The sequence below is a fragment of the Triticum dicoccoides genome, chromosome 1A (assembly GCF_002162155.2).
Source record: "Triticum dicoccoides isolate Atlit2015 ecotype Zavitan chromosome 1A, WEW_v2.0, whole genome shotgun sequence".
NCBI classification, from domain to species: Eukaryota; Viridiplantae; Streptophyta; class Magnoliopsida; order Poales; family Poaceae; genus Triticum; species Triticum dicoccoides.
The window spans coordinates 208,686,181-208,709,789 of NC_041380.1; the positions used below are offsets into that span (position 1 = coordinate 208,686,181).

General features: G+C 46.1%; 1 protein-coding gene across 1 annotated transcript; it reads right to left on the reverse strand.

Moving 5' to 3' along the window:
• Window positions 1-4,980: 4,980 nt before the first annotated feature.
• Window positions 4,981-22,746, reverse strand: LOC119266868 (uncharacterized calcium-binding protein At1g02270-like). Its single transcript, XM_037548148.1, has 11 exons — window positions 22,568-22,746; window positions 22,317-22,472; window positions 22,094-22,192; window positions 21,906-22,011; window positions 21,288-21,511; window positions 21,124-21,200; window positions 20,919-21,033; window positions 20,678-20,803; window positions 20,450-20,563; window positions 20,183-20,287; window positions 4,981-5,562 (listed from the first exon to the last, which is right to left on the reverse strand). Exons 1-11 carry the CDS (start codon window positions 22,568-22,570, stop codon window positions 5,302-5,304), a joined length of 1,386 nt encoding a protein of 461 aa, XP_037404045.1. The 5' UTR covers window positions 22,571-22,746; the 3' UTR covers window positions 4,981-5,301.
• Window positions 22,747-23,609: the final 863 nt, after the last annotated feature.

The following is a 23,609-nucleotide window of genomic DNA, read 5'->3' on the forward strand; positions in this document are numbered from 1 at the left end:
AGCACACCGTCCCTGATAGCCACGCTCCTCTCCCCTTTCCAGTACCAGCGCTGTGAGAGGCCCTCCCTGTTGTTCCTCTGCCTGCTTCCCAATCACATTCGTCCTCCCCCTATTTGAAGTTAGTTGCTGCTAGATCTGGACTACTATTCAAGACAACTCCAACCCTTTTTTGATGTCATTTATGTGTGCCTTAAAATTATACATGTAGATGCTCAAGTAGGATCTCTACCTTCCGGTACTGATTTTATACTCCATAGTAAAAAAATCCCATTATTATTAGCATATAGTACATATCTGATAACAAAGTAACAAAATACAGCCAACCATTTTGTATTAGATATTGATAATTGGATGTAGTGCAGAAATGTGAGGAGAGAATCATTTTGCTGCACATAAGTTTCATTGGTATATCATCAGTCTGATTAATTTTGACACTGTGTGCTAAAAATATAGCAGGCAATGTCTTGTGTTAGATGTTGATGAAATTCAAAACTGGTCGAAGTTAACTGTTACTGGTGTGATTTGCTAAGATGAGTAAAATACATGCAGACAAGAGCTGGAAATCAATTTCTCATCTGAGATGACTAGTTGTAGTATATTTATGTGGTTGCTAACTGAGCATATGCATGCACATGTCTGAACTAAGAATATACTTAAGTTCTTATTCCTGATTAGCTTAGAACAAACATTTATGATGCTCTTTGTTATAATGTAATAGCGAGCTCTTTCTTATCTTACATGTTCATCAAACTTCAAGAAGAGAGTGCGGTCATGTGGCTTCGGAGCGAAATGGATGAGTTGCCTACAAGAGGTATTTTGATCTGGTTCATAATGTTCTTGCTTGCTTGGTCTTGTTCTTAAGCTCCTATTCCTGATTAGCTAGAAATCAATTTCTCATCTCCGAACTGAGAATATACATAAGCTCATGTTCCTGATTAGCTTGGAACAAACATGTTTTTCTTGTGAATGAATGCTTTGTCTGCATACTAATTTGAATAAAGGGCAAATAACAGGAAGAAACTGAACCATACTGTTGGGCAATCAGCAAGAAAGTAATTGTAGTGTTTTTGTTAGAGAAATAGATACACTTTGGTAGTGAACAATCATACTAAATCAAATTTTTTAGTTGTATATATGTTTTGTGCATATAAATTTTTAGTTTTGATCTGTACATATATATGATCTGCAGTGTATATGCAAAGAGTTTCTGTCAACCTTTCTCTGCAGTGTATATATGGTCTGTACGTATAAATTTTTAGTCGTGAGTTTTCAGTGCTAGTACTTGATGTGAGATATCTATGTGACCTAATGATAGAGCTTGCTTTTCTCTGTTTGCATCAAGTTAAATCTGGCTCAAGTACATCACATATAAATTTTGTTATACTTTTTGACAAAGGAGAGCGAGTCCATCTGTTTCAGATCATGAAGTATAAGAAACAGACTCCATGCCATATTTCCCCCCTGTTCCTTTTCTTTCTTGCGAAAGTATTTGAAGTACTCTTGTAGTTGTGAATTGTTTGACTGGTATGTCTAATGTTCTGATTGACTTGCTGCTTTCAGGGATGCGATGGAACTGAAGTGATGCATGTGTGTCAGCGTCGTTGCGAAACTGAAACTATGCTGGGAAGCAGAAACCGAATTTAAGTGATGTTTGTGTTGCACCCTAGGTGTTGTTGGTACATGCTGATGCATGCCTGTGTTTGACATATGATGTTTAAACTATGATTTGATCGTGTTGTATGGCCTTTGATGTTCTTAGTTTAGACACCATTGATCTTAAAGATTATGATTTGTTGGTTTTAGTAGTACTTGATGATATGGCCTCTGATGCTTCAGCCTGTACAGTAGTAAAGATCGGATTTATCAGTGTGTTGTTGAAAGTTCATGTTAAAAATGGACCAAATTTGTCCCTGCATGCCAAACACTCATATATGAATAGATGGGGAAGGGGCTTGGGAGGCGGAAGGGGATTTGGTGCCGGGGAGGGGTTCACCAAATCCTCAATAATCCCCAGCCCCTTTGGGGCTTGTAAACCCTTCGTGCCAAACAAGGCCTGAAGTAGCCCCGGCGAGGGAGGGAGGCAAGAGGCGGGGATCACGGCCCCGTCATTGCTTTGCCAGCGAGGAAGGGGATGGCGGCGGTGGATCCGTCGGCGGCCAGTCACGGCACCGCGGGCTCCCTCGCTTCGGCAGACGCCGTCGCTCGCTCGCCCACGACGGCTGCCTTCGACAAAAGGAGGTGGGTTAGGTTCGGGCTGGGTTGGGGAGATTCTATGGTGTATGCGCGTCGCGTCCTTATAGGGCCGGAGGGTAACATAATATTATTCTGTTACTAGTAACAGAAAAGCATATAAAAACGTATGGATCATTTATATAGAGGGGTTGAAGACACTTTGTTTTGTGTGATGCGATTTCATTTTTCCATCTTATAGACCATTCTTTAGTCTTGAGAGGACCCAGTGGATATCCAGTGGGTATGGGTATCCATCGGGTTTGGACATGGACACAATTTTTCACCCGTGGATTTTTTCATGGGCGGGAAAAGACTGTCTTCATGAATATGGATATGGATTCCATATTGTTCAACCCGATCCAAACCCGACCCATTGCCATCCTTAGTGATAGCTCATTTTGGAGATAGAGCTTTGCTCATCCACTTGATACTTTCTCCTTCGGAGATCGCGACCTCTACGAAGAAGATCCCCCAAGTGGATTCAAGACCCTTCACGGGAAGACCCCTCAAGACCTCCTCACGGAGAAGAACTGCCGCCTCTTGTATCTTCCTTTGTTGCATTTGGATCTTGTATCACCCTTTATGTTCATGGATCCAGCACATGTGTGATCGTTCCCGTTGATTTGAGTGTTTTTCCTCGTGTTTCCCCTCGCGTTCTTTGTGTTCTTTGTGTTCTTCGTAGGATTCCCTCCATTTCGTGAAAGATCAGCCTTAGGGTTTCCACCCTACATCAATTTGCCTCTTATCAGTTGTGCCTGCTATTGTGCTGCTAATGTGGTGCACATTTAAATGGGGTGAGCAGAACACAAACGTATATGCAACCAAACAGTTGTGGTTTGCATTTGCTCAACCCTTAAGCACATATGCAGGAAACCAAACACCCACCCTAAAGTGCTCATTTTTTTCTCGAATACGCACGAGAGAGTGTGTATCATTCATTAGAGAAGAAAGGGTACGAAACCCATGTCCACCATTACAAGGTTATTTACAAGCGGATTTCCCGCCTACCCTCCGACTACCAACGGTAACTACTCGCTCACATCCCACGCAACTGGAGCTACCTCAAACCCTATGTTATCCTCCTTAAAGAGACCCGCTTTCGCCCAAAGTTGTCCTTCCCCGTGAATCCACTGCATGGAGCGTTGAAACGACGGCGTTGCTCCATTAAACACCACGTCGTTCCTATGTTTCCAGATTGTCCACATGACCAGTAGACATTTAGCTCTGTGCGCTTTTCGGTTAGCCGAGGCATCCTCCTGCCACAAACACCATTGCTCAAGCGATTCCCCATGTTTGGGCTGGAGCTCCACCTTGTTAGCAAGTCTGCTCACCGCCAGCCAAATCTATTTCGCAAAGCTACATTCCAACATCAGGTGCTGCATAGTCTCTTGTTGCTGATCACACATGGGGCAGGCTGCTTGGTGAGGTAGGCCGCGCCGTGCAAGCCTATCCGACGTCCAACATCTATCCTTTAGGGCTAGCCAGCTGAAAAAATGACACCGTAGCGGTGCCTTGGATTGCCAGGTGAAGTCCGTAGTTGGTGAAACTTGCCATCCGGAGAACCCCACCACATAATCCGAACGAGTTGAAAAACATCCACTGCTCTCCCATGTCCAGCTCATAGAGTCTGGAGTTTCATCATCGAGTGTAATGCTTGAAACGCAAGTCCACAGGAGGAGGTATTGATCCAGGGCCTCCAGTGACAGTTCTATGCCAACATGCAGTGCCCAACTGCCATCCCGCAACACCTCCGCCACCAACTTAGATTGCCGCACACGTTTTGGAACCCGACCGTATATTATTGGTGCTATATCTCTGACTCGCCCGCCCATGATCCATCTATCCTCCCAGAAAAGAGTAGCTTTCCCATCTCCAGGGGCCTTTTTTTGCGGGTAGGACGACTTTCCAACTATCTACAAAAATAAGGTTTGCCCGGCTCCAATAAGAGAGGGGTTGACAGTGGCATGTCTTTGGCTCACTCTAGTGCTTGTAGTTGTCGGTAAGTGGTCCAAAGATATGTTTGTAATTTTGGTTACCTCTCATGTTCTATGTACTTCCATAAATGACCATGAATAGATTGGAAGTTTCTCTAAAAAATCGATGCAATGAAGGCAACCAAACAACATGCAAAATGTTGGTTTTTTGCTTGTTTTTGCTCAGGCTGGGTTGAGATGGCTTTGAAATGCAGGTACTGTTGGAGAAGGCAATCAAACACACCCCATTTAGATCCAATCTTCGTTTTGTCTGTGTGTGTTCGTATGTTTACAAGTTTGATCCTTTCTATCTACAACTCTTCATCGAAGATGGTTACTGCTCTTTGGTCCTATGGGACCTTTTTTGCGGGTAAGCCTTATGGGGCCTTTTTTTGCGGGTCGGACACTTTCCAACTATCTACAAAAATAAGGTTTGCCAGGCTCCAATAAGAAAGGGGTTGACAATGGTATGCCTTTGGCTCACTCTAGTGCTTGTAGCTGTCGTTAAGTGGTCCAAAGCTATGTTTGTAATTTTGGTTACCTCATGTTCTATGTACTTCCATAAATGACCATGAATAGATTGTAAGTTTCTCTAAAAAAACAAGAAAATCATGTGCTAACGCTTCAAGGAGGAAAAAGGGTAAAAGCTGGCGTTGTTTCCCAGTTTCTCCAGGGGTTGCATGTGGTACAACCAATCTAAAAATTGTTTAGAACGTGATAGATCTAAGAAAAAGCATATATAGAATATCAATCTTGGAGGGAACTCATGCTATGATTTGACTCGAGAAAACAACACAACAAGCTAATTAGATCTTAATCAGCAGTTATCCCTAAATTTCCGTGTGAAGCCCTCACAATTCAGTTTATCTTACACCAAGAATAGAGAGAGAAATTTACATTTATGAACATGTGGAGACAGCTTTGGATACAAATTCGCAGAGACATCATCAGCATGCCCCAAAAGGTAGGCCAACAGCAACTCATGTCTGTCGCCTCTTCTTACCACTTTCGGTACCTAAAATAAAGCTTCTCTGGTGTATATCTCACCGTATACCTAAAACTGTACAAAGCTTGCATCTGTACTGGCGTTTGATAGCTAGGGGTGCTGAGGAGTGCGTGGAGAGCAAGGCATTCTTACAGGGGAGAACACCACAGTAAGGGGCGCGTGATCTGAGAGGCTGTAGTTCTCAGGCCACATGCCCTTCTCAACTTCTGGGGGGAACAGAACAGCTTCCTTCACAGTGAAGCCAAAGGTCTCGTCGTTCGGCTCAAATGTGACGATGCTTCCTTCAGCGACGTCGATTTCAGTATCATCCTCCTCTTCTTGGTTGTAGCATTTTGGGCTCCAGATACACCGCTTCAAGTGTTTAAGAAACAATATTAACTGGAGATTCTGAGTAGAATAATTCCACGTTTGAGAAATATTTTTAAACATTAGAGATAGGACAACATTGGCCATTTGGCATTTAGATTTGAGGTGATCATGAACTTAAATCGCAATGATTTCAGTTTTCTTTGTCATTGCAATTTTACTCTGAGGTAACTGATAAAGAGCATACTGTCTGTAAAAAAACATGTCCAAGCAAAGCTGATACACAAAGTATTCCCAATACTGTAAGAAATTTCAGGCTATTTGCAGTCATCTGCCATTAAATTTTAGATCCATCCTAGGCATTAGAGATGTGTTCACCGAGAACATGCTCTGCCATAAGTTTCCAAGGCCGGTCTGACCTTATGGAACTTCAAATTTCTGTTGAACCCAAATTTTAATCACATGGCATGTGCTGCTACGAGTTACCAATTGGCCATTAATATTTTTTAAGTTCTAAATCTTGTTGACATCATTGTTTATTTTGTTATACTTGCATTGTTATGTACGCAAGGGGTTACATGGACTTGGAGTTGTAATTGGTGTGGATAGGTATGAGTCATGTAGGAGTCGGACATGTTATATCCTAGACCTCTTATATATCGAGGGGCACCACACGTCGTAACCTATGACGACTTGATAGCAGCAGGTATGCGGGGGAGCCGACGACCTATGCCAGCGCCCGGGCGGCGGGTGTTGCGGTATCTTGAGGATGAGCGCCCATAGTCATTGCCCCGGGGATGTAGGCATATCGGTAAATCTCGTTAACAAATATCGTGCCTTCTTGTGTCGTCTATGATCTTGCTTTAGTGTTTTATTTTAACAAGTGGTATCATGAGCAAGGTTGCGAGAACACTATGCGGAAGATCATCTTGAGGTATGAGGATCATGCTCGACGGGTGCCGGGAACGTTCGATTGGCGCAAGGTTGAGCATGGCGGCGATCGCGGATGCCGTCGGTGGTGTCAGCCACTTCGGGCAGGAGGCCTGGACCGTTCGATGGGCTGTGGTCGGTAAGGATCGGCTAGGCGTGGCGATCGGACCGGCGTAGTGGTTGTTGAAGACGTTGCGGAGGCGACAGATTCGGCTCGCGATCAGACCGACGGCCAAACGTGGAGGACGGCCGGATAGATCAGAGTGTGAGAGCATCGAGATGATGTGCTTGGTGTTGTACAAGGGCGGCGGCGTGGCACTTGGACGATTGTGTCAGCGATGCGGGTAGCCAGGGTATGAAATGTCTCGTGCATAGGCGATGTGCTAGGTGGCGACTGTTTCAGCAAGGTTGGCGTGCTGTGAGTACACGCGACAGGGCAAGTTACAGATTGTTGGCGAAGAACCAAGATCGGAACAAGGCGAAGCTATCGTCAAGATCAGCGGCAGAATTTTCTGAGGAACGTGGATAGATGAAAGGAAAGGTTATGGCGTGAGGCTGCGTATGCGACTTCATGTCGTGTGGCAGCTGGTCTCCTTGGATGAGGTGCACCGCACAAGGAAAGGAAATCGTATCGGCGCAGGAGTTCAGGGGATTAACACACAGCCAGCCAATCTACAAGGTGATACATGTGTGCGTGTATACGTGTTTGGTCCAGGGAACAAAGCCTGCTGCTGCTTGCGATTAACAAAAGGGAAAAAAGAAAAAAGGATACTTGTGCGTGCATGATGGTCCGTTCGAGATTGGATATGGTGCAAACTATAACAGGCTGTGACTCTATTTCCGTGTATAGGAAGAAAAAGATGGAGCCCAGGTGATCCAGCGTAAATAAAAGGCTGGAGAAGGGAGGCAGCAAAGTGCACACAAAAATCAATATGCAGATTCAGGAAAAAGGTGGACCGGTCTAGTTTTCGGCGAGAGCTAGTTTGACCAGCCACGGTGATTTCTGAAGGGTAGATAGGGTGTGGTGCAAGTCAGGGTTCTTGGTAGATCATGTACTGCGGCGTGGCTTCAGACAAAGAATACGGGATCAATGATCTTTTTCGTGAGGAAGTCGCAGAGGAAAACAAGGGCGGTAAGATCGGCGGCAACAGGTCGGTTAGATCGCAGCTCGGCATGGCGCCAGGGTTCACCAAGTTTGATGTGGAGAAATTCGATGGCACGGGTAACTTCGGTCTATGGCAGACAAGAGTCAAGGATCTTCTGGCGCAGCAGGGAATCTTGAAGGGTTTGCAGGAGACGAAGCCGGCCAAGGTTGACGACGATGTGTGGGAGGATATGCAAGTGCAGGTGGCCGCTACCATACGACTTTGTCTTGCGGATCAGGTCGTGTATAATGTCATGGATGAAGATTCTCCTAAGAGAATTTGGGACAAGTTGGCAAGTCGTTCTATGTCCAAGTCAGCGACCAATAAGCTGTATTTGAAGGAAAAGTTATATGGGTTGAAGATGCAGGAGGGATTGGATCTTGTAGAGCATGTGAATGCCTTTAATCAGTTGGTCACAGATCTAGCGTGTCTGGATGTGAAGACTGATGACGAGGATAAGGCACTACTTCTTGTTCCGTTGCCACCGTCCTATGAAGTCAACCGTCAATAATGAGGACATCGCTGCAGCCTTGCTTGGACATGAGTTGATGAAACAAAAGAATGCCGCTGAAAAGGAGAGTACTGAAGGTTTGGGGTTGGCAGTTAAAGGTTATCAGCTCAGGAAGGGACAAGAGACGAAGAAGAAAAGGAAGAAAAAGGCGCAGTGCTACAGATGCAAGGAGTGGGGACATATAAAGAGGAAATGCCCAGAACTGAAGGGTGGGGAAGTGATAACCTGGCTACTCATGGTGATGACTCGAACAGCAGTACTGATGCCCTCGTAGTATTAGACATACGGTCAACAAAAACTGAAGTGTGGATGTTGGATTCAGCTTGCTCTTCTCATGCGACGCCCAACATGGAGTGGTTCTCTTCGTACAAGTCTAGTGAGTTTGGTTTGATTTAGCCTATGTTGGCGATGACACAGGTTATCGTGCTGCTGGAGTAGGTGACATCAAAGTCAAGATGTTTGACGGAGTTGGGCAGATGCTTCGAGGAGTCAGGCATGTGGCAAGGCTAAGAAGGAATCAAATTTCGCTTGGTGTTCTTCATGCTGGTGGTATGGAATTCCGTTGTGATCGGGATAAGAAGACCATGAAAATCATGGAAGATGGGGTAATCGTGATGATAGGAGAGAGAACGGCTTTGCATCTTTACAAGTTGCAAGGGAGCACCTCTGTTTTCGAGTCGTTCGACTAGTCGCGACTAGTCGACGACTAGTCGATGAGTCGCTGCTCCAGGTTCGACTCAAACTCTCGACTCGACTCCTGGCATGAGTCGAGCGACTCGAGCGACTAGTCTCGACTAGTCACGACTAGCCGCTCTTTCTGGGTCGAGCGACTCACTTAAATTGAGCCCAACTGTTATATGGGCCGGCCCATCTCCCCTGGAAACCTAGATCGATCATCCCCCACCCCCTCCCCCGATCGAACCCTCTCCAGCCGCCACCCCTGGTTGCCCCTGCTGCTGTTCTGCTCCTCCCCTCCTATGGTGTGCTCCTCCCCTCCTCCCCTGCTACTGTGCTCCTCCCCTCCCCTGGTTGTTGTTCCTGCTGTTGTGCTCCTCCCCTCCTCCCCTGGTTGATGTGGCTGCTGGTGTGCCCCTCCCCTTGTTGCTGCTGCTGCTGTTGAGCACTTGTGCTCCTCCCCTGGCTGCTGCTTAACTCAGGTCGACTCGTCGCCATGTCGACTCATCGACCATGAGTCTAGACTAGTCTAGAGTCGCCCCCCCTGAGCGACTCGTCGATTCATCGACTCGAAAACATTGGGGAGCACTATTGCAGGTGGAGCCATGAAGAGTGGAGCTGTAGGAGTAGCGGTGGAGTCCCACGGTGGCGGCGGGTCTGACCCATCGGGTGGCTCTCAGTAAGCTACAAATAAGACAAAGCAAGTCTGGAATACATGGAGGTTCGAGCATGGATGACTTCTAGGTGGTGGAGAATATTCGCCAAGGTGGAGTTTGTTATACTTGTGTCGAATATTATGTACGCAAGGGATCACATGGACATGGAGTTGTAATTGGTGTGGATAGGTACAAGTCGTGTAAGTGTCGGACACGTTATGTCCTATGCCTCTTATATCGAGAGGCACCACAAGTTGTAACCTATGACAACTTGATAGCAGTAGGTACACAGGGGAGCCGACAGCTTGTGCCGGCGCTCGGGTAGTGTTGACGCACAAAAGTGGCAGTCATAAAAGTAGCTTAGCCTCTATCAAGACTAATTCAAACTTATGATTGAAAGCCACCTCCGGATAGCTCTCTTCAAGGAGATCAAGATGGATACGAAGATGGTCCGAAACGGAGCTCGGATGCAAAAGTTGTGACAATTGCAGAGATGATCTTGTGGACATCAGAGTATAAAATGGCCAGAAACTCGATTAAGATGGCCTCTGATAGAAAATGTTTCAACACGAAAGTTGTGTGTCTCGTCGAAAGAGTTGATTTTGATATAAAAATCATCTTAATCCAAGGTCGTATGCAACCTGTATGCAACCTATGGAGGCAAAACAAGGTCAGAAACAGAAGCTGCAGAGTCATTTCGAACCGACCGAGTTGATTTGACTCGGTGAGACCGAGTTGATCCAAAAGGTTGGCAACGTTCACTCGGTGGGACCGAAGCAAACCAATCAGTGAGACCGAGTTGATCCGGAAAATTAGAGAAGGTTGGCAACGTTCACTCGGTGGGACCGAAGTAAACCAATCAGTGAGACCGAGTTGATCCGAAAAATTAGAGAAGGTTGGCAACGTTCACTCGGTGGGACCGAAGCAAACCAATCAGTGAGACCGAGTTGATCCGGAGAATTACAGAAGGTTGGCAACGTTCACTCGGTGGGACCGAAACAAACCACTCGGTGGCTCCGAGTTGATCCGGAAAATTGCCAAAGATTCCTATCCGAGTTAGGTTTGGGTTTTTGACGTTTTGGACGGACTTTTTAGTCCTTCTCTTGTACGGGAAGTCCAGCCGCCTCATAAATAGATCAGAGGTGATGGCCGATTGAACAACATGCAATCAACAAATCAATATACTACTTTTTACCCTAGTTTTTACATCTCTCCCTTGTTCTTTCTCTCTCGTTATTCGTTCGTTCTTCATGTTGAAGGGCAGCGATCCTCGAGGCTCTAGGGGCGAGCAAATCGACCTAGGGCAGCCCATAGTCGCCGCGTGTCCAGACGGGGTCCCTCTCAGGCGCGTGGGGTTTCGGGTCCTCAAAAGCACCCGCTGGTTTGCTTGCATACCGCGCTTCCGGATGGGTCCCCTTCGACGTGAGCTGCGGTGCATCACTCTCGGCGTTGGAGGTACACGGTGACGTGTTCGTGTGCGAACACAATTTTTAGCGACTCCGCTAGGGACGAAAGATCAAAAATCATTATCAACCATGTCGGATCTCCCCAAGCACACAGAAGTTAGCACCGATAACATCATTAAGCCCGATCTTGATGAACTATCGGATGAACATCGCCAAGCCTACGAAGCGCTCAAGAAACAGCTTGAGGAGGATTTTAAAGGCGCTAAAGAGGAAGCGCGAGGAGCAGGATTTGGAGGCGTTTCTTGCAAATTTCAAGAAGGACCATCAAGGCAACATTACTCCGGTTGGAAACGTCAATTTTCCTCCTCTCACTGATGAACAAGATGAAATCACTGTGAGTAAAGTTTTTTCTCCAAAGCAAGTGGCTGTGATTGAAAGTCTTGTTAGCAAGGGTAATGTGATGACATACAATTCTTTCGTAGCATGTGCTAATGCTCAGAAAACTATTCCTCCGTCATCTAGTGGCACTGTTGGTATATCTAAAAACCCTAGTCAAACTTTACCTATTTCATCGGCACCTCCTATGCAACAACAATATAATATGTTGTTGAATTTTTACCCTAGTCAAACCAATCAGCTTGTGGCTACACCGACATATCCTAGTCCTATTATGAGTGTGCCCAATTCGGCGTCAACGCCGAATCACTTTGTCACACCACCCATAGGCACAAGCATGTTTGGTCTTCCGCCGAATTATGGTTCGACGCCCATCCCACAAATTGCACCACCAGCTAGTACTCATGTTGCTCCTATGTCATTGCCACGAGCATCTTCATCTACCTCAGATCCAATTTTAGCGAAATTAAGGGAGGATTTGATTTGCATAAGATGTTTATAGAAACTTTCGGAAACGAGCCGAAAGTAAAGAGTCGTGTGTACCAAAAGCCTTATCCTGAACACTTTGATGCAGATTTGTACCCTCAAGGTTACGAGGTTCCTGATTTTGTTAAATTTAGTGGAGAGGGCACGAAAACGACATGGGAGCATGTTAGTCAGTATCTAGCGCAGTTAGGTGAAGCAGGTTCCATAGAAGAATTGAAAGTGCGTTTATTTTCCTTATCTTTAACTGGCACCGCATTTTCATGGTTTGTTGCTTTACCACATGGTTCAATTCTCTTATGGTCGCAATTAGAGCAAAAGTTTCATGATCACTTTTATAGCAGTGATAATGAGCTTAAGTTGTCACATCTTAACATCGGTTAGGCAAAAACATGATGAATCGATCACCGATTATGTCAAGAGATTGAGAGATATAAAAAACCGATGTTATAGCTTAGTGATAACTCAGAGAGACTTGGCGGGTCTTGTTCTTAATGGTTTAAAAACTCACATTAAAGAGAGGCTAGAAAGTTATGAGTTTTTGAATATTAACCAAGTCTTACAAAAAGTTTTGGCTCAAGAGAGTCGAAGTAAAGAGGTTCATAAGTCTACAACCGATCATCCTAGAATGCATATGCTTGAATACAATGATGATAATTCGAACGATGAGGTTGATGTCTATACTACTGAGTTTGTTTGGTCCTCAAAGGCCAAACCCTATACATGCAATGCTCTTAAGCCGATTCGCAAGAATCTGATGAGGAGATGAAGTTTACTTTTGATATGATAAAATATTTGATGCTCTCTTGCAAGATAAGATGATTAGAATATCACACACCATACCGCCGTTTGATGAGCTGAAACGGCGTGCTTATTGCAAGTACCATAATTCATTTTCTCATGCTACTACCGATTGTAATGTTTTTCGACGACAAATACAATCGGCCATTAATGAAGGACGGTTGAATTTTGCTGAGATGCAAGTTGATAAACAACCCTTCCCGATAAACACCATGGACTTGGAGGAAAAGAAAATGTTAATTCGGCCTAGCATAGCCAAATCTGCTAATAAAGATAATGTTGTTATTGGTGAACCCAAGAAAGGCAAGGAGGGTGACAAAGTCTTGGGAAGAGAGGTTGTGCTTGATAAACAACCTGATGGCAAGGAAGTATTGAAGATCACCATAAAAAATCCTGCACTCGGGGGGCAACCACAGGTACAAGAAGATACTCATGTTGAATTTATCAAGCCCAAGAATGCAGAAATTGGCAAGTGGGAAAAGAGTGAAGCTAAGCGCAAGCGAATCAAGCCAACTTTTGATATGTTGCTATCCAAATATGCAAGTCAAGCGGCCGGTTCTAGCTCTAATCAGCCATCACATTCAAAGCGTTCAAGATCGCCTCCGAAGCAAGAGTTTCGACGCTATGCAAGGCCATATGGGTCATGGGCACCGACACCATGGATGTCACAACCCCCCTATGCGCTATATTATATGAGAGGCTTCAATGGAGGATGGGGGCAGCCCCCAATGGCTCCTTATGCTTTTCATATGGGGTGGGCAGCACCTAGAAGGCCTGTTCGCGAGAGGCTTTATTATCCCACACAAGGCCGTTCGAGCCATGGTGCTAATCGGCCAACAAAAAATTCTCCAAGCAAGGTCAGTAAAAAGGGTTCCATGGCTAATGATCATGAGGCCAGCACAAGCAAGGCCACACCTAGGGATCCCAAATACACTCAACCTCAGTGGTGTCCTCCCGGTTTAACTAAGACCATGAAAAGGAGATTACAAACGCATGAGGAACCACGAGAAGGTAGAGCGCAAAGAAGAGAAGCAAATGGACGAATTGTTCAATGAAATTCGGCCCATGGCACTCACGAAACAAGTATGGAGGCCTAAACAAAAAGAAAATGCAGATGCTTCTACATTGGCTATAGCAACACCTACACCACCAAAAGAGGATGATGCAACCCCTATTACATTGCCCATGCCACCTGAAACATCCCCTTCAGTCGAGGAAACTTCTGTTAGGGAAATATGCAACTTGATATTATTAGGAGGCCAAAGCCATCATATATACATGTACAAGAGAATGCCAAGAGGCTAGAATACAAAAGGCAGGGCCATGCTCAATATAACTCTAACACCCCCCCTCAAACTCATGGTGGATCCACAACACTGAGTTTGGAGAGGTGAAATCCATGTTGTGCTCTAGTCTGGGCCTTCGTGAAGAAGTCTGCTAGTTGTAACTCGGAAGGCACATGCTGAAGACCAATAACATGATCCTGCACAGCGGCGCGCACAAAGAAAGCATCAACACCAATATGCTTGGTAAGCTCATGCTTCACCAGGTCCCGCGCAATACTGATAGCACTTGTACTGTCTGACAAGAGGGTGGTAGGTGTAGTAACAGAAACACCAAAATCCTCCAGTAACCATCGTAACCAAGTCACCTCTGTCGTCAGAAGAGCCATAGCTCGCAACTCGGCCTCTGCACTCGAACGAGAAACTGCAGTCTGTTTCTTAGTCTTCCAGGCAATGAGAGAACCACCAAGAAAAACACAGTAAGCAGAAAGTGAACAGCGGTCCGAAGGATCACTAGCCCATGTAGCATCTGAATAGGCCTGGAGCTGTAACGAGCTAGAACGGGGAAAAAGAGACGACGAGAGATCGTGCCACGAAGATACCGTAGAACACGAAGAAGGTGGCTATAGTGGACTGAAGTGGGAGCAGAAACAAACTGACTCAGAATATGGACAGGATAGGAGATATCCGGACGTGTGACAGCAAGATAGACAAGACTCCCAACAAGATGACGATAACGCGTCGGATCAGACAAGGGCTCACCATCAGAAGCACGAAGATTAAGATTGAGCTCCATAGGAGTCTCAACTGTGCGCTCATCACTAAGAGCCGCACGAGTAAGAAGATCCTGGATATACTTTTCTTGGGAAATAAAAAAGCCAGCAGAGGTGGACGAAACCTCAATCCCAAGAAAATAACGAAGAGGGCCAAGATCAGACATAAGGAACTGCTCACTTAGGCGGGCCTTGACAAAGGCAATGTACTCAGAATCGTCGCCAGTGATGATCATGTCATCAACATACAGAAGAAGAAGAGTCCTACCACGAGAAGAAAGGTGAACAAACAATGCTGGATCATGAGCATCTCAATAAGAAGTCGGCTCAAGAACGGTCGAAAGACCATAGCGAGAAGGAGAATATCGGTCAGGGGGCGGACAAGGCCGAGAACGAAGACCATAAGTCGGTTGAGAGGAGGAAGATGACACACCAGAAGTAGTGGGCACATCAGTAGACTCAACCACAATACGTGGACGGCGAGTATAATGAAAAGGAAAGGAGGGAAGAGGTGGAATCACTGGAGACGTAGACGGGGAATGTATCGATGAAGGTGGAGAAGGGGGATATATTGGTGATGAAGGTGCAGAAGGTGAAGATAGCGATGATGAAGGTGGCGAGTCATGTGATGAGGGAGGAGAAGAAACCGTAGGAGAGGACGGCATCGAATCTGCAACAGCGGGACGAAGAGTAGGAATACTGGGCACAGATGGAGGTGTATCCGGAAACGTAAGAAAAGAGATATCCTCTGTGGAAAAGGCCGAGGAGGATGGACGCGGGTAGAAGGGACGAGACTCATCAAAGGTCACATCCCGAGAAATACGCATCCGACGACCGATGGGATCCCAACATCGATAGCCCTTATGCTCATCACTGTATCCGAGAAAGACACACTCAACAGACTGAGCAGTCAGTTTGGTGCGTTCACGAGGGGCAAGCAAAACATAGCAAACGCAACCAAACAAGCGAAGCACCGAATAATCAGGAGAACGACCAGAAAGGCGCTCGAGAGGAATTCCGCCCTGTAAAGCAGCAGATGGCTGAATGTTAATGAGATACCTGGAAGTGGTAACAGCCTCAGCCCAGAAGTGAGGAGGAAGAGAGGCAGCGATCATCATCGCGCGTGCCGTCTCAAGAAGGTGACGATGCTTGCGCTCAGCCACACCATTCTGAGCATGAGCACCAGGGCAAGAGAACTGAGGAAGGGTACCTTGCTCAGCAAGGAATCCTCGCAGTGCATGGGAGATATACTCACCAGCTGAATCTGCGCGAAAAACACGAATAGGAGTGGAAAACTGGGTTTGAACCATGGCAGCAAATTTTTTGTATATAGATAAGACCTCACTACGAGAAGACATGAAATAGATCCAAGTGTACCGTGAAAAATCGTCTATAAAGATAATATAGTAGCGGTGACCCCCTTTTGAAGCAAAGGGAGCCGGACCCCAAACATCAGAGTGAACAAGGTCAAAAGGGCGCTCGGACATCGACTCACTGTGAGGATACGGTAGTTGAATCTGCTTACCAAGCCTACAACCCATACAATCCAACGAAGCGTTGCCGGACACAGACCCCAGAACACCGCGCTGAACCAAAGATGAGAGACGAGAACCACATAAATGTCCAAGACGATGATGCCACTGCTGAAAAGAGCTAGTAGATGCAGCGACAGGGGCTATGGGACTGGCAGCGGTGGCAGCGGAAGGAAGACGTAGCCAGTCAAGCTCCCAGAGACCATCAGAGCGTCGAGGGCCAGCACCAAGTAGAGCGCCCGTGCGACGATCCTGGACAGAACACGAATCAAAGTCGAGGATAACCCTACAACTAGAGTCAACAATCTGACCACCAGATATGAGTTGCATGGTAAGTCGAGGAACATGAGCGACAGAGGGAACATGAAATGAAGAAATGGTAAGAGTGCCTCGACTAGCTACTTGGAGGGGAGTGCCATCAGCCGTAAGAACGCGAACAGGAGACTCAACAGGTTGAACGGAAGTCAAAGTGGAAGTATCATATGTCATATGAAAAGATGCTCCGGTATCAAGAATCCATGGGGATGTACCTGAATGAGTAGAAGGTGGTTTCTCAATGCCAGAAGAGTCATCCACAGAACATGCAGAACTTGTCGGTGAAGAATCCCAAGTAGCAAGCAGAGATTTCAGCTGCGCAATCTCACACGAAGACAAGGACACGACGGAAGAGGTCGAGGTAGAAACACCTGCCGATAATAAGCGGTCTCCACCACCCATAGAAGCCGCATGTAGAGTCGACCGAGAGTGGCGAGTCGACGTAGAGCCATACGTGGAAACCACTTGGTGAGTCGACACAGAGCGATCCCCGCCGTGCGCGGAAGCCGCGGGAGGAGTCGATGTAGAGCGGCCAACAACACCGATGGAAGTCGCAAAATGTGTCGAAGTAGAGCGACAACCACCATCTTCAAATGGGCGAGCACCAAGCACCGAGAGAAGGCGCATGTGCGAGACAGCATCAATGTATGGAACACCGTCAAAAAACATCGAGCGGCGATGAAGAGGTGTACCCGACAAAAGCATTTTACCAGTTTTTTTTTACTTTTTTTTCTCTCTTTTTTTTACTCAAAACTCCAATCCAATAGACCACGCCCAAAACAGGGCCAAAGTGTCAACAGCAGCAAAGGCTCGAAACGTGTCCCGAGTTGCCACGCACAGCATAACACATGAAGCGGCCTCGACACGAATGGAGGCGGCGGTTGACTGGTGTTCACGGACGGACGGGCGGAAGAGGCAGATGCGAAGCCTGCAGGGGTCGCCGGCGGCACTGAAGAACCAGCACGCGAAAAATGGGCGGGTCCGATGGGCGAGATGGAGCGAAGCCGGCGGCGGCCGGAGGAGCAGCGCCGGATAGGCAGCGGGCGGCGGCCTGATCACCGGCGACGGCGGAGGGCCTTCTCGGGGGCGGCCTGGCAAGGAGGAAGGGCCGGCGCCCTGGGTGGGGTGAGCCAGATGAGATGCTGTTTGCGCGGGGAATCAGATACCTGCGATCTCCCTGGTACTCCCGATCTTCCCTTGACCCTTGATCTCTTCTTCTCTCCCTTCGATCTGGTTGTGGCGTGGTGAAGAGAAGTGGCTAGATGTGGTAGCGTGAGAAGTGGTGGTGTGATGTGGTGGTGTTGGGGCTGGATTGAGCAGGTTGGTGCACCAGCAGACAGCCACGGGGAAGGAGGAGTGGCTGCCGGCAGGGAAGAAGACAGCGACGGCCAAGAGTACCTGTGGACGCAAGATGGGATCGGAGGAAGCACGAGCTGCGCGTGCGGAAAAAACATAAAGCTCTAATACCATGTTAGGGAAATATGCAACTTGATATTATTAGGAGGCCAAAGCCATCATATATACATGTACAAGAGAATGCCAAGAGGGTAGAATACAAAAGGCCAAGGGCCATGCTCAATATAAACAACTTCAAGTCCAATATACACATTGGGAGATGAAGATGAGATGGTGGATTACGAATCTACGCCGGTTCGGGAAGGTATGGATATTAATATGGTGTATTACTTACCTACCGAGTTGGGTGCTATAGGTGAAGGAGAGGTGGCCCAGCTGGATTTTGGTCCTAAGAACGCTATCTTCGAGAAGCCAAAAGAACCGGTGAAACACTTGAAGCTATTGTACCTCAAAGGTCATATTAATGGATCGTCGGTTGCTAGGATGCTCGTTAATGGTGGTGTTGTGGTAAATCTTATGCCCTATTCGGTCTTCAAAAAGTTGGGGTTAGATAATAATGCATTGGTGAAGACCAATATGGTACTTAACGGAATTGAGGGTAAAGAAAAGACAGAGGCCAAAGGTGTGATGTGCATGGAACTCAATGTGGGAAGCAAAACTTTGGCCACTACATTCTTCATCGCCGAGGTGCAAGGTAACTATAATGTTATATTAGGCCGCAACTGGGTTCATGCTAACCAATGTGTGCCATCTACCATGCATCAATTCTTAATACAATGGGTCAACAGTGAGGTAGAAATCATTCACACGGATAATTCGGCTTGTGTTGCTTTGGCCGATGCATCGATGGATTGGAATCATCCCGATGTTACTTGCTTAACAGGGCGTGACCTCTCGGAATTTGATTTCCTTAGTGCCACAAGGAACGGGTTCATTCCCATCTCTTTAAAGCTGATTGGTGGTAATCGGCTCCAAGGTATCATGTAAACAAGAAGTTAAAATCAACGGCCGATATAGAATTATCGCCCTAAGCATGAACATGGCCAATATAGATTTATCGCCCTAAGCACATATAAATGGCCGATGGAGTGTTGACATCGTCCTTAGAAAAAACACAATATAGGTTATTTTTCGGCACGCTAGCTTTGCCAAAAAACAGGGGGGCATGTGTTGACGCTCAAAAGTGGCACAGTCGTAAAAGTAGCTTAGGCTATATCAAGACTAAATTCAAACTTATGATTGAAAGTCACCTCCGGATAGCTCTCTTCAAGGAGATCAAGATGGATACGAAGATGGTCCGAAACGGAGCTCGGATGCAAAAGTTGTGACAATTGCAGAGATGATCTTGTGGACATCAGATTATATAATGGCCAGAAACTCGATTAAGATGGCCTCTGATGGAAAATGTTTCAACGCAAAAGTTGTGCGTCTCATCGAAACGGTTGATTTTGATATAAAAATCGCCTTAATCTAAGGTTGTATGCAACCTATGGAGGCAAAACAATGTCAGAAACAGAAGCTGCAGAGTCATTTCGGACCGACCGAGTTGATTTGACTCGGTGAGACCGAGTTGATCTGGAAAATTAGAGGAGGTTGGCAACGTTCACTCGGTGGGACCGAAGCAAACCAATCAGTGAGACCGAGTTGATCCGGAAAATTACAGAAGGTTGGCAACGTTCACTCGGTGGGACCGAAACGAACCACTCAGTGGCTCCGAGTTGATCTGGAAAATTGCCAAAGTCCAAGTTAGGTTAGGGTTTTTGACATTTTGGACAGACTTTTTAGTCTTTTTCTTGTACGGGAAGTCCAGCCGCCTCATAAATAGATGGGAGGTGACGGCCGATTGAACAACACACAATCGACATATCAATATACTACTTTTTACCCTAGTTTTTACATCTCTCCCTTGTTCTTTCTCCCGTTCTCCGTTCGTTCTTCATGTTGAAGGGCAGCGATCCTCGAGGCTCTAGGGCGAGCAAATCAACCTAGGGCAGCCCATAGCCGCCGCGTGTCCAGACGGGGTCCCTCCCGGGCGCATGGGGTTTCGGGTCATCAGAAGCACCCACCGGATTGCTTGCATACCGTGCTTCCGGACGGGTCTCCTTCGATGTGAGCTGCGGTGCATCACCCTCGGTATTGGAGGTACACGGTGACGTGTTCATGTGCGAACAGGCGGCCGGTGTTGCGGTATCTTGGGGAGGAGCGCCCGTAGTCATTGCCCCCGGGATGTAGCGTGAATCTTGTTAACAAATAGCATGCCTCGGTGTGTCGTCTATAATCTTGCATTAGCATTTTATTCTACATATTCAAATTTTGAAACCAAGATATCTTTCCATGTGACATGAATCCCCCCAACCCGCACCACCACCCACCCAAAAAGAAAAGACACACACAAGTAATTACCTGAAATTCTTTGTAGTCAACAGCACCATTCCCATCGTGGTCAACTTCACTCCATAGATCTTCCATTTCTTCAGAATTTACACGATCGGGGTGGACCATTCCTAACTGCATTTATTGTAGCATTAGAAAAAGTATTTTCTAAAGTACTCCCTCTGTCCTATAATGTAAGACATTTTTTACACTACTGTAGTGTCAAAAAACGTCTTACATAGTGGGACGGAGGGAGTAAGTGTTTTCTACATAGCACACACATAGTGTCCTTAATACCTGACAAAGTGCCTGGCAGAAGCTTGAATATGTGATACGATCATCTGAACTGTCAGCTTTGAGAAGTGCAAATGCATTCTCCTCCGGAAGGGATGCAACTTGGAGAAGAAGATACTGAAAAGAGAACAGTTTAGACTTTCAGAGTTAAGAGACAACGAACGTAATACTATTTTAGCTATAGTATGCCTTTTTTTAATTAATGACACAGTGTTGATCATGTTTGCTTACCTTGATAATACCAAAGACAGCTTCATTCCAGCTAGTTTTCAGGGGCTTCCTGCACTTGTCTGGATTCAGAAGCCATATAAAATCAACTCCACAGATGTTCCCTCTATGATTCCGATGACTCACCCACTATACTCAAGAAGAGGTAAAGGAGGAGAAAATTAGAATACAATGCAACCATACATACATATTAAGCGTTGCTGGGCTATCAAGCATTAGTAGTAAAACAGAATTGTCCTGTTACCTTGTGTGCATCTTCTTCGCTGTCACTGTACTGATGAGCAGTGTCATATGATGAAACAAATCCTTGTGAACGAAGAAATTTGTAAACTTGGCCGCGCTTACTTCCATTCCAATCACTATAATATGAATGCCCTGATCATATGTTAATATTTCACTCTGATATTCATAGAAGAACGTAAAAAATAGCATGTTTACTGCATACTCACCCACATAAGATGATAGGCATTGGACCAAGTTTATGCTCTTCCTGGTAAGCTTCTATGTACTGAAGGATCTTATATACCTACCATGGACACGGCAGTCAATTGTTACATACCATGCTGAAATATTGGCAGGCTGAATGATTAAGTGTACAACATACTAATCATACCTGCTTCAGTCGAACTATTGAAAGGCTGTGATCGTGGGGAAACACCAAATGAGTGTTCACGATGAGGCTCTGCTGCTGGACATAGCTGCTGCTCCGATTTTGCAAGAAAGGTATGGCTGACTCAACATGCAATAGCTGAGCAACTCGATCTCCAAAATCATTGAAAAGAAGCTCCCGGTGGTTCAAGACACAGAAGTAATTCCTATGTACAGCAGTTAGAAGACCTGGGTGGGGAATATACAATTTGAGTGAAAATTTGCAGACTGATCCCAGTAGCATTCTGTAACAACGCTATAGTTAAGAAATTGAATGTGCTTTCTCCGATAAATTCCAGAACAAAACAGCCAATCATGGCTACTGACAGATATTGCATGTATCAGTATCGAAGGCATTGAACATAACAGCTTACAAGTAATATTTATAGCAATCTCAGAACAAACAACCATTTGGATGGAGCAGGCAAAATAGACGGTGGTGGCTAAAAGGAACAACACACGTCAACTTACTTAATCCATACCACAAGATACTTTGTCATAATACTACCTGAAATGGGCGAGAGAGAGAGAGAGAGAGAGAGAGAGAGAGAGAGAGAGAGAGAGAGAGAGAGAGAGAGCTCACCATCTCCGCGGTTATTTGTGCGGGCTAGCTTGAACAGCGTATAATTTGCATCACCGAGCCGCTTCTCGTACATGTTTACTAGCTCATCATTCCCCAACCACACCTCCTGACACAATACCAAGACAACCTATCAATCACATCCTTGCGCAAACATCCATGGAAGTGAATAATCGGTCAATCCCCCTCACCTGGAGGCAGATGATGGAGGAGCGATCGCCGAGGAGGCGGTCGATGATTTTCTCATTCCTGCTAAACCAGTTGGCCCTGTTCTGGCTCTCCCTGCCATTCTGTGCCCAATGCCCACGGACACGTTACTTCACCGATCCAACAAAATACCGGCGGCAACTCCTCCCAACACAAGATGAAACAAGTGGATTCCAAGGGGAGGGAAAAGGGTAAGATCCAGCTCACCTCAGAATCCATGCGCTTGTAGATCGGCGCGAGGATGTTGAAGGTGGTGCATGAGACGGAGCGCTCGTCGCGCGCTTGCAGCAGCGGCGGCGGCCGCAGCCGCTGGCGGGCCTGCTGCTGCCGCCTGGCGCCAGCCTCCCTGCGCTGCTTCTTCGTCTGCACCAACCACACCGATCTCAGCAACTCAACTCACCGACACGCGCTAGAGGAAATGGACATGCCCACCAGCAAAGGTTAATTTAATTTCTCACCATCGCGATTTCAGGCGGAACCGAGGGAACGGGCGGGAAGCAACGGCGACGACGAGGAGGCGCTAGACCGGTGGGTGGTGGTTGCGTGGCCTCGTCGGGTTAGCTCCTGCTGTCCTTGCGATTTGCGGCTGCGACGAGTTGGAGAGGAGAGGAATGAAGACTGCCCAAGATGTGTTGCTGGCCTCGGCGTTGGCGTCTCGCCTTGCCTTTTAAATAGCTCGAAAAGGCTTCTGAGTACGGAAGTCGCTTTGGAGCAGGTGCATTACGAGCACCTTCTTTTTCAAGTTTGAAAATGTTACGTAGGTACTAATTTTCATGGTTCAAAAAATTCAGATTTATTTATGGTACCAGCTTTTTTGTGTAGCGTTATTATTGAACGAAATTTAACATGTGCTTCCTTCATTCCAAAATAATTAAAATTACCCGCAAAAAAAATTAAAGTATTGTCCTAAGTCAAACATTTTAAAGTTTGATTCAGTCTCTAGAAAATTTTGCTAAGATCTACCATATCAAATACAACTACATATAATATGAAAATACATTTTATAATGAATCTAATAAAGCAAATTTTTTATTTGTAGATGTTGATATATTTTTGTATAGAACTGGTCAAGCTTACTGAAGTTTGACTTAAGACGAATCCGGAACTTCAATTATTTCGAAACAAAGGGAGTACCTAGAGAACATCCATATATACTCGTGTTAAAAATATAGCATTATTTGAGTTGTTTAAAGTAATGTGCTCCATTGCCCCCGTGCGCCAAAAGTCCGAGTTGCTCGATTTATTATGGACTTTGCTATATGGCCAACGGTAGAGATGAGGCAAGTGCAAGGTACATAAGATTGTGCGTTATGTTCAAATAGTCACAAAGTTGCAAACTACAAAAAAAGATTGTCCAAAAATCACGCTAATGATTCATTGTTAGTCACTCGGTCGTCTTCTGTTGTCTGCGTGATAACATGGGAACTGGCGTGGTGTGGGACTGCTTGCAATGGTGAAAGGGCTTCGAACCGTTGCTCGCGAAGTGTTTTTGCCAAAAAG

What these genes read in the sequence shown, in the direction of transcription:
- LOC119266868 (XM_037548148.1), bottom strand. An exon ending in CTGTCTTTGGTATTATCAAG is followed by an intron (nt 20,564 to 20,677) that starts GTAAGCAAACAT and finishes TTCTCTTTTCAG; the next exon opens with TATCTTCTTCTCCAAGTTGC. An exon ending in TCTGCCAGGCACTTTGTCAG is followed by an intron (nt 20,288 to 20,449) that starts GTATTAAGGACA and finishes CAATAAATGCAG; the next exon opens with TTAGGAATGGTCCACCCCGA.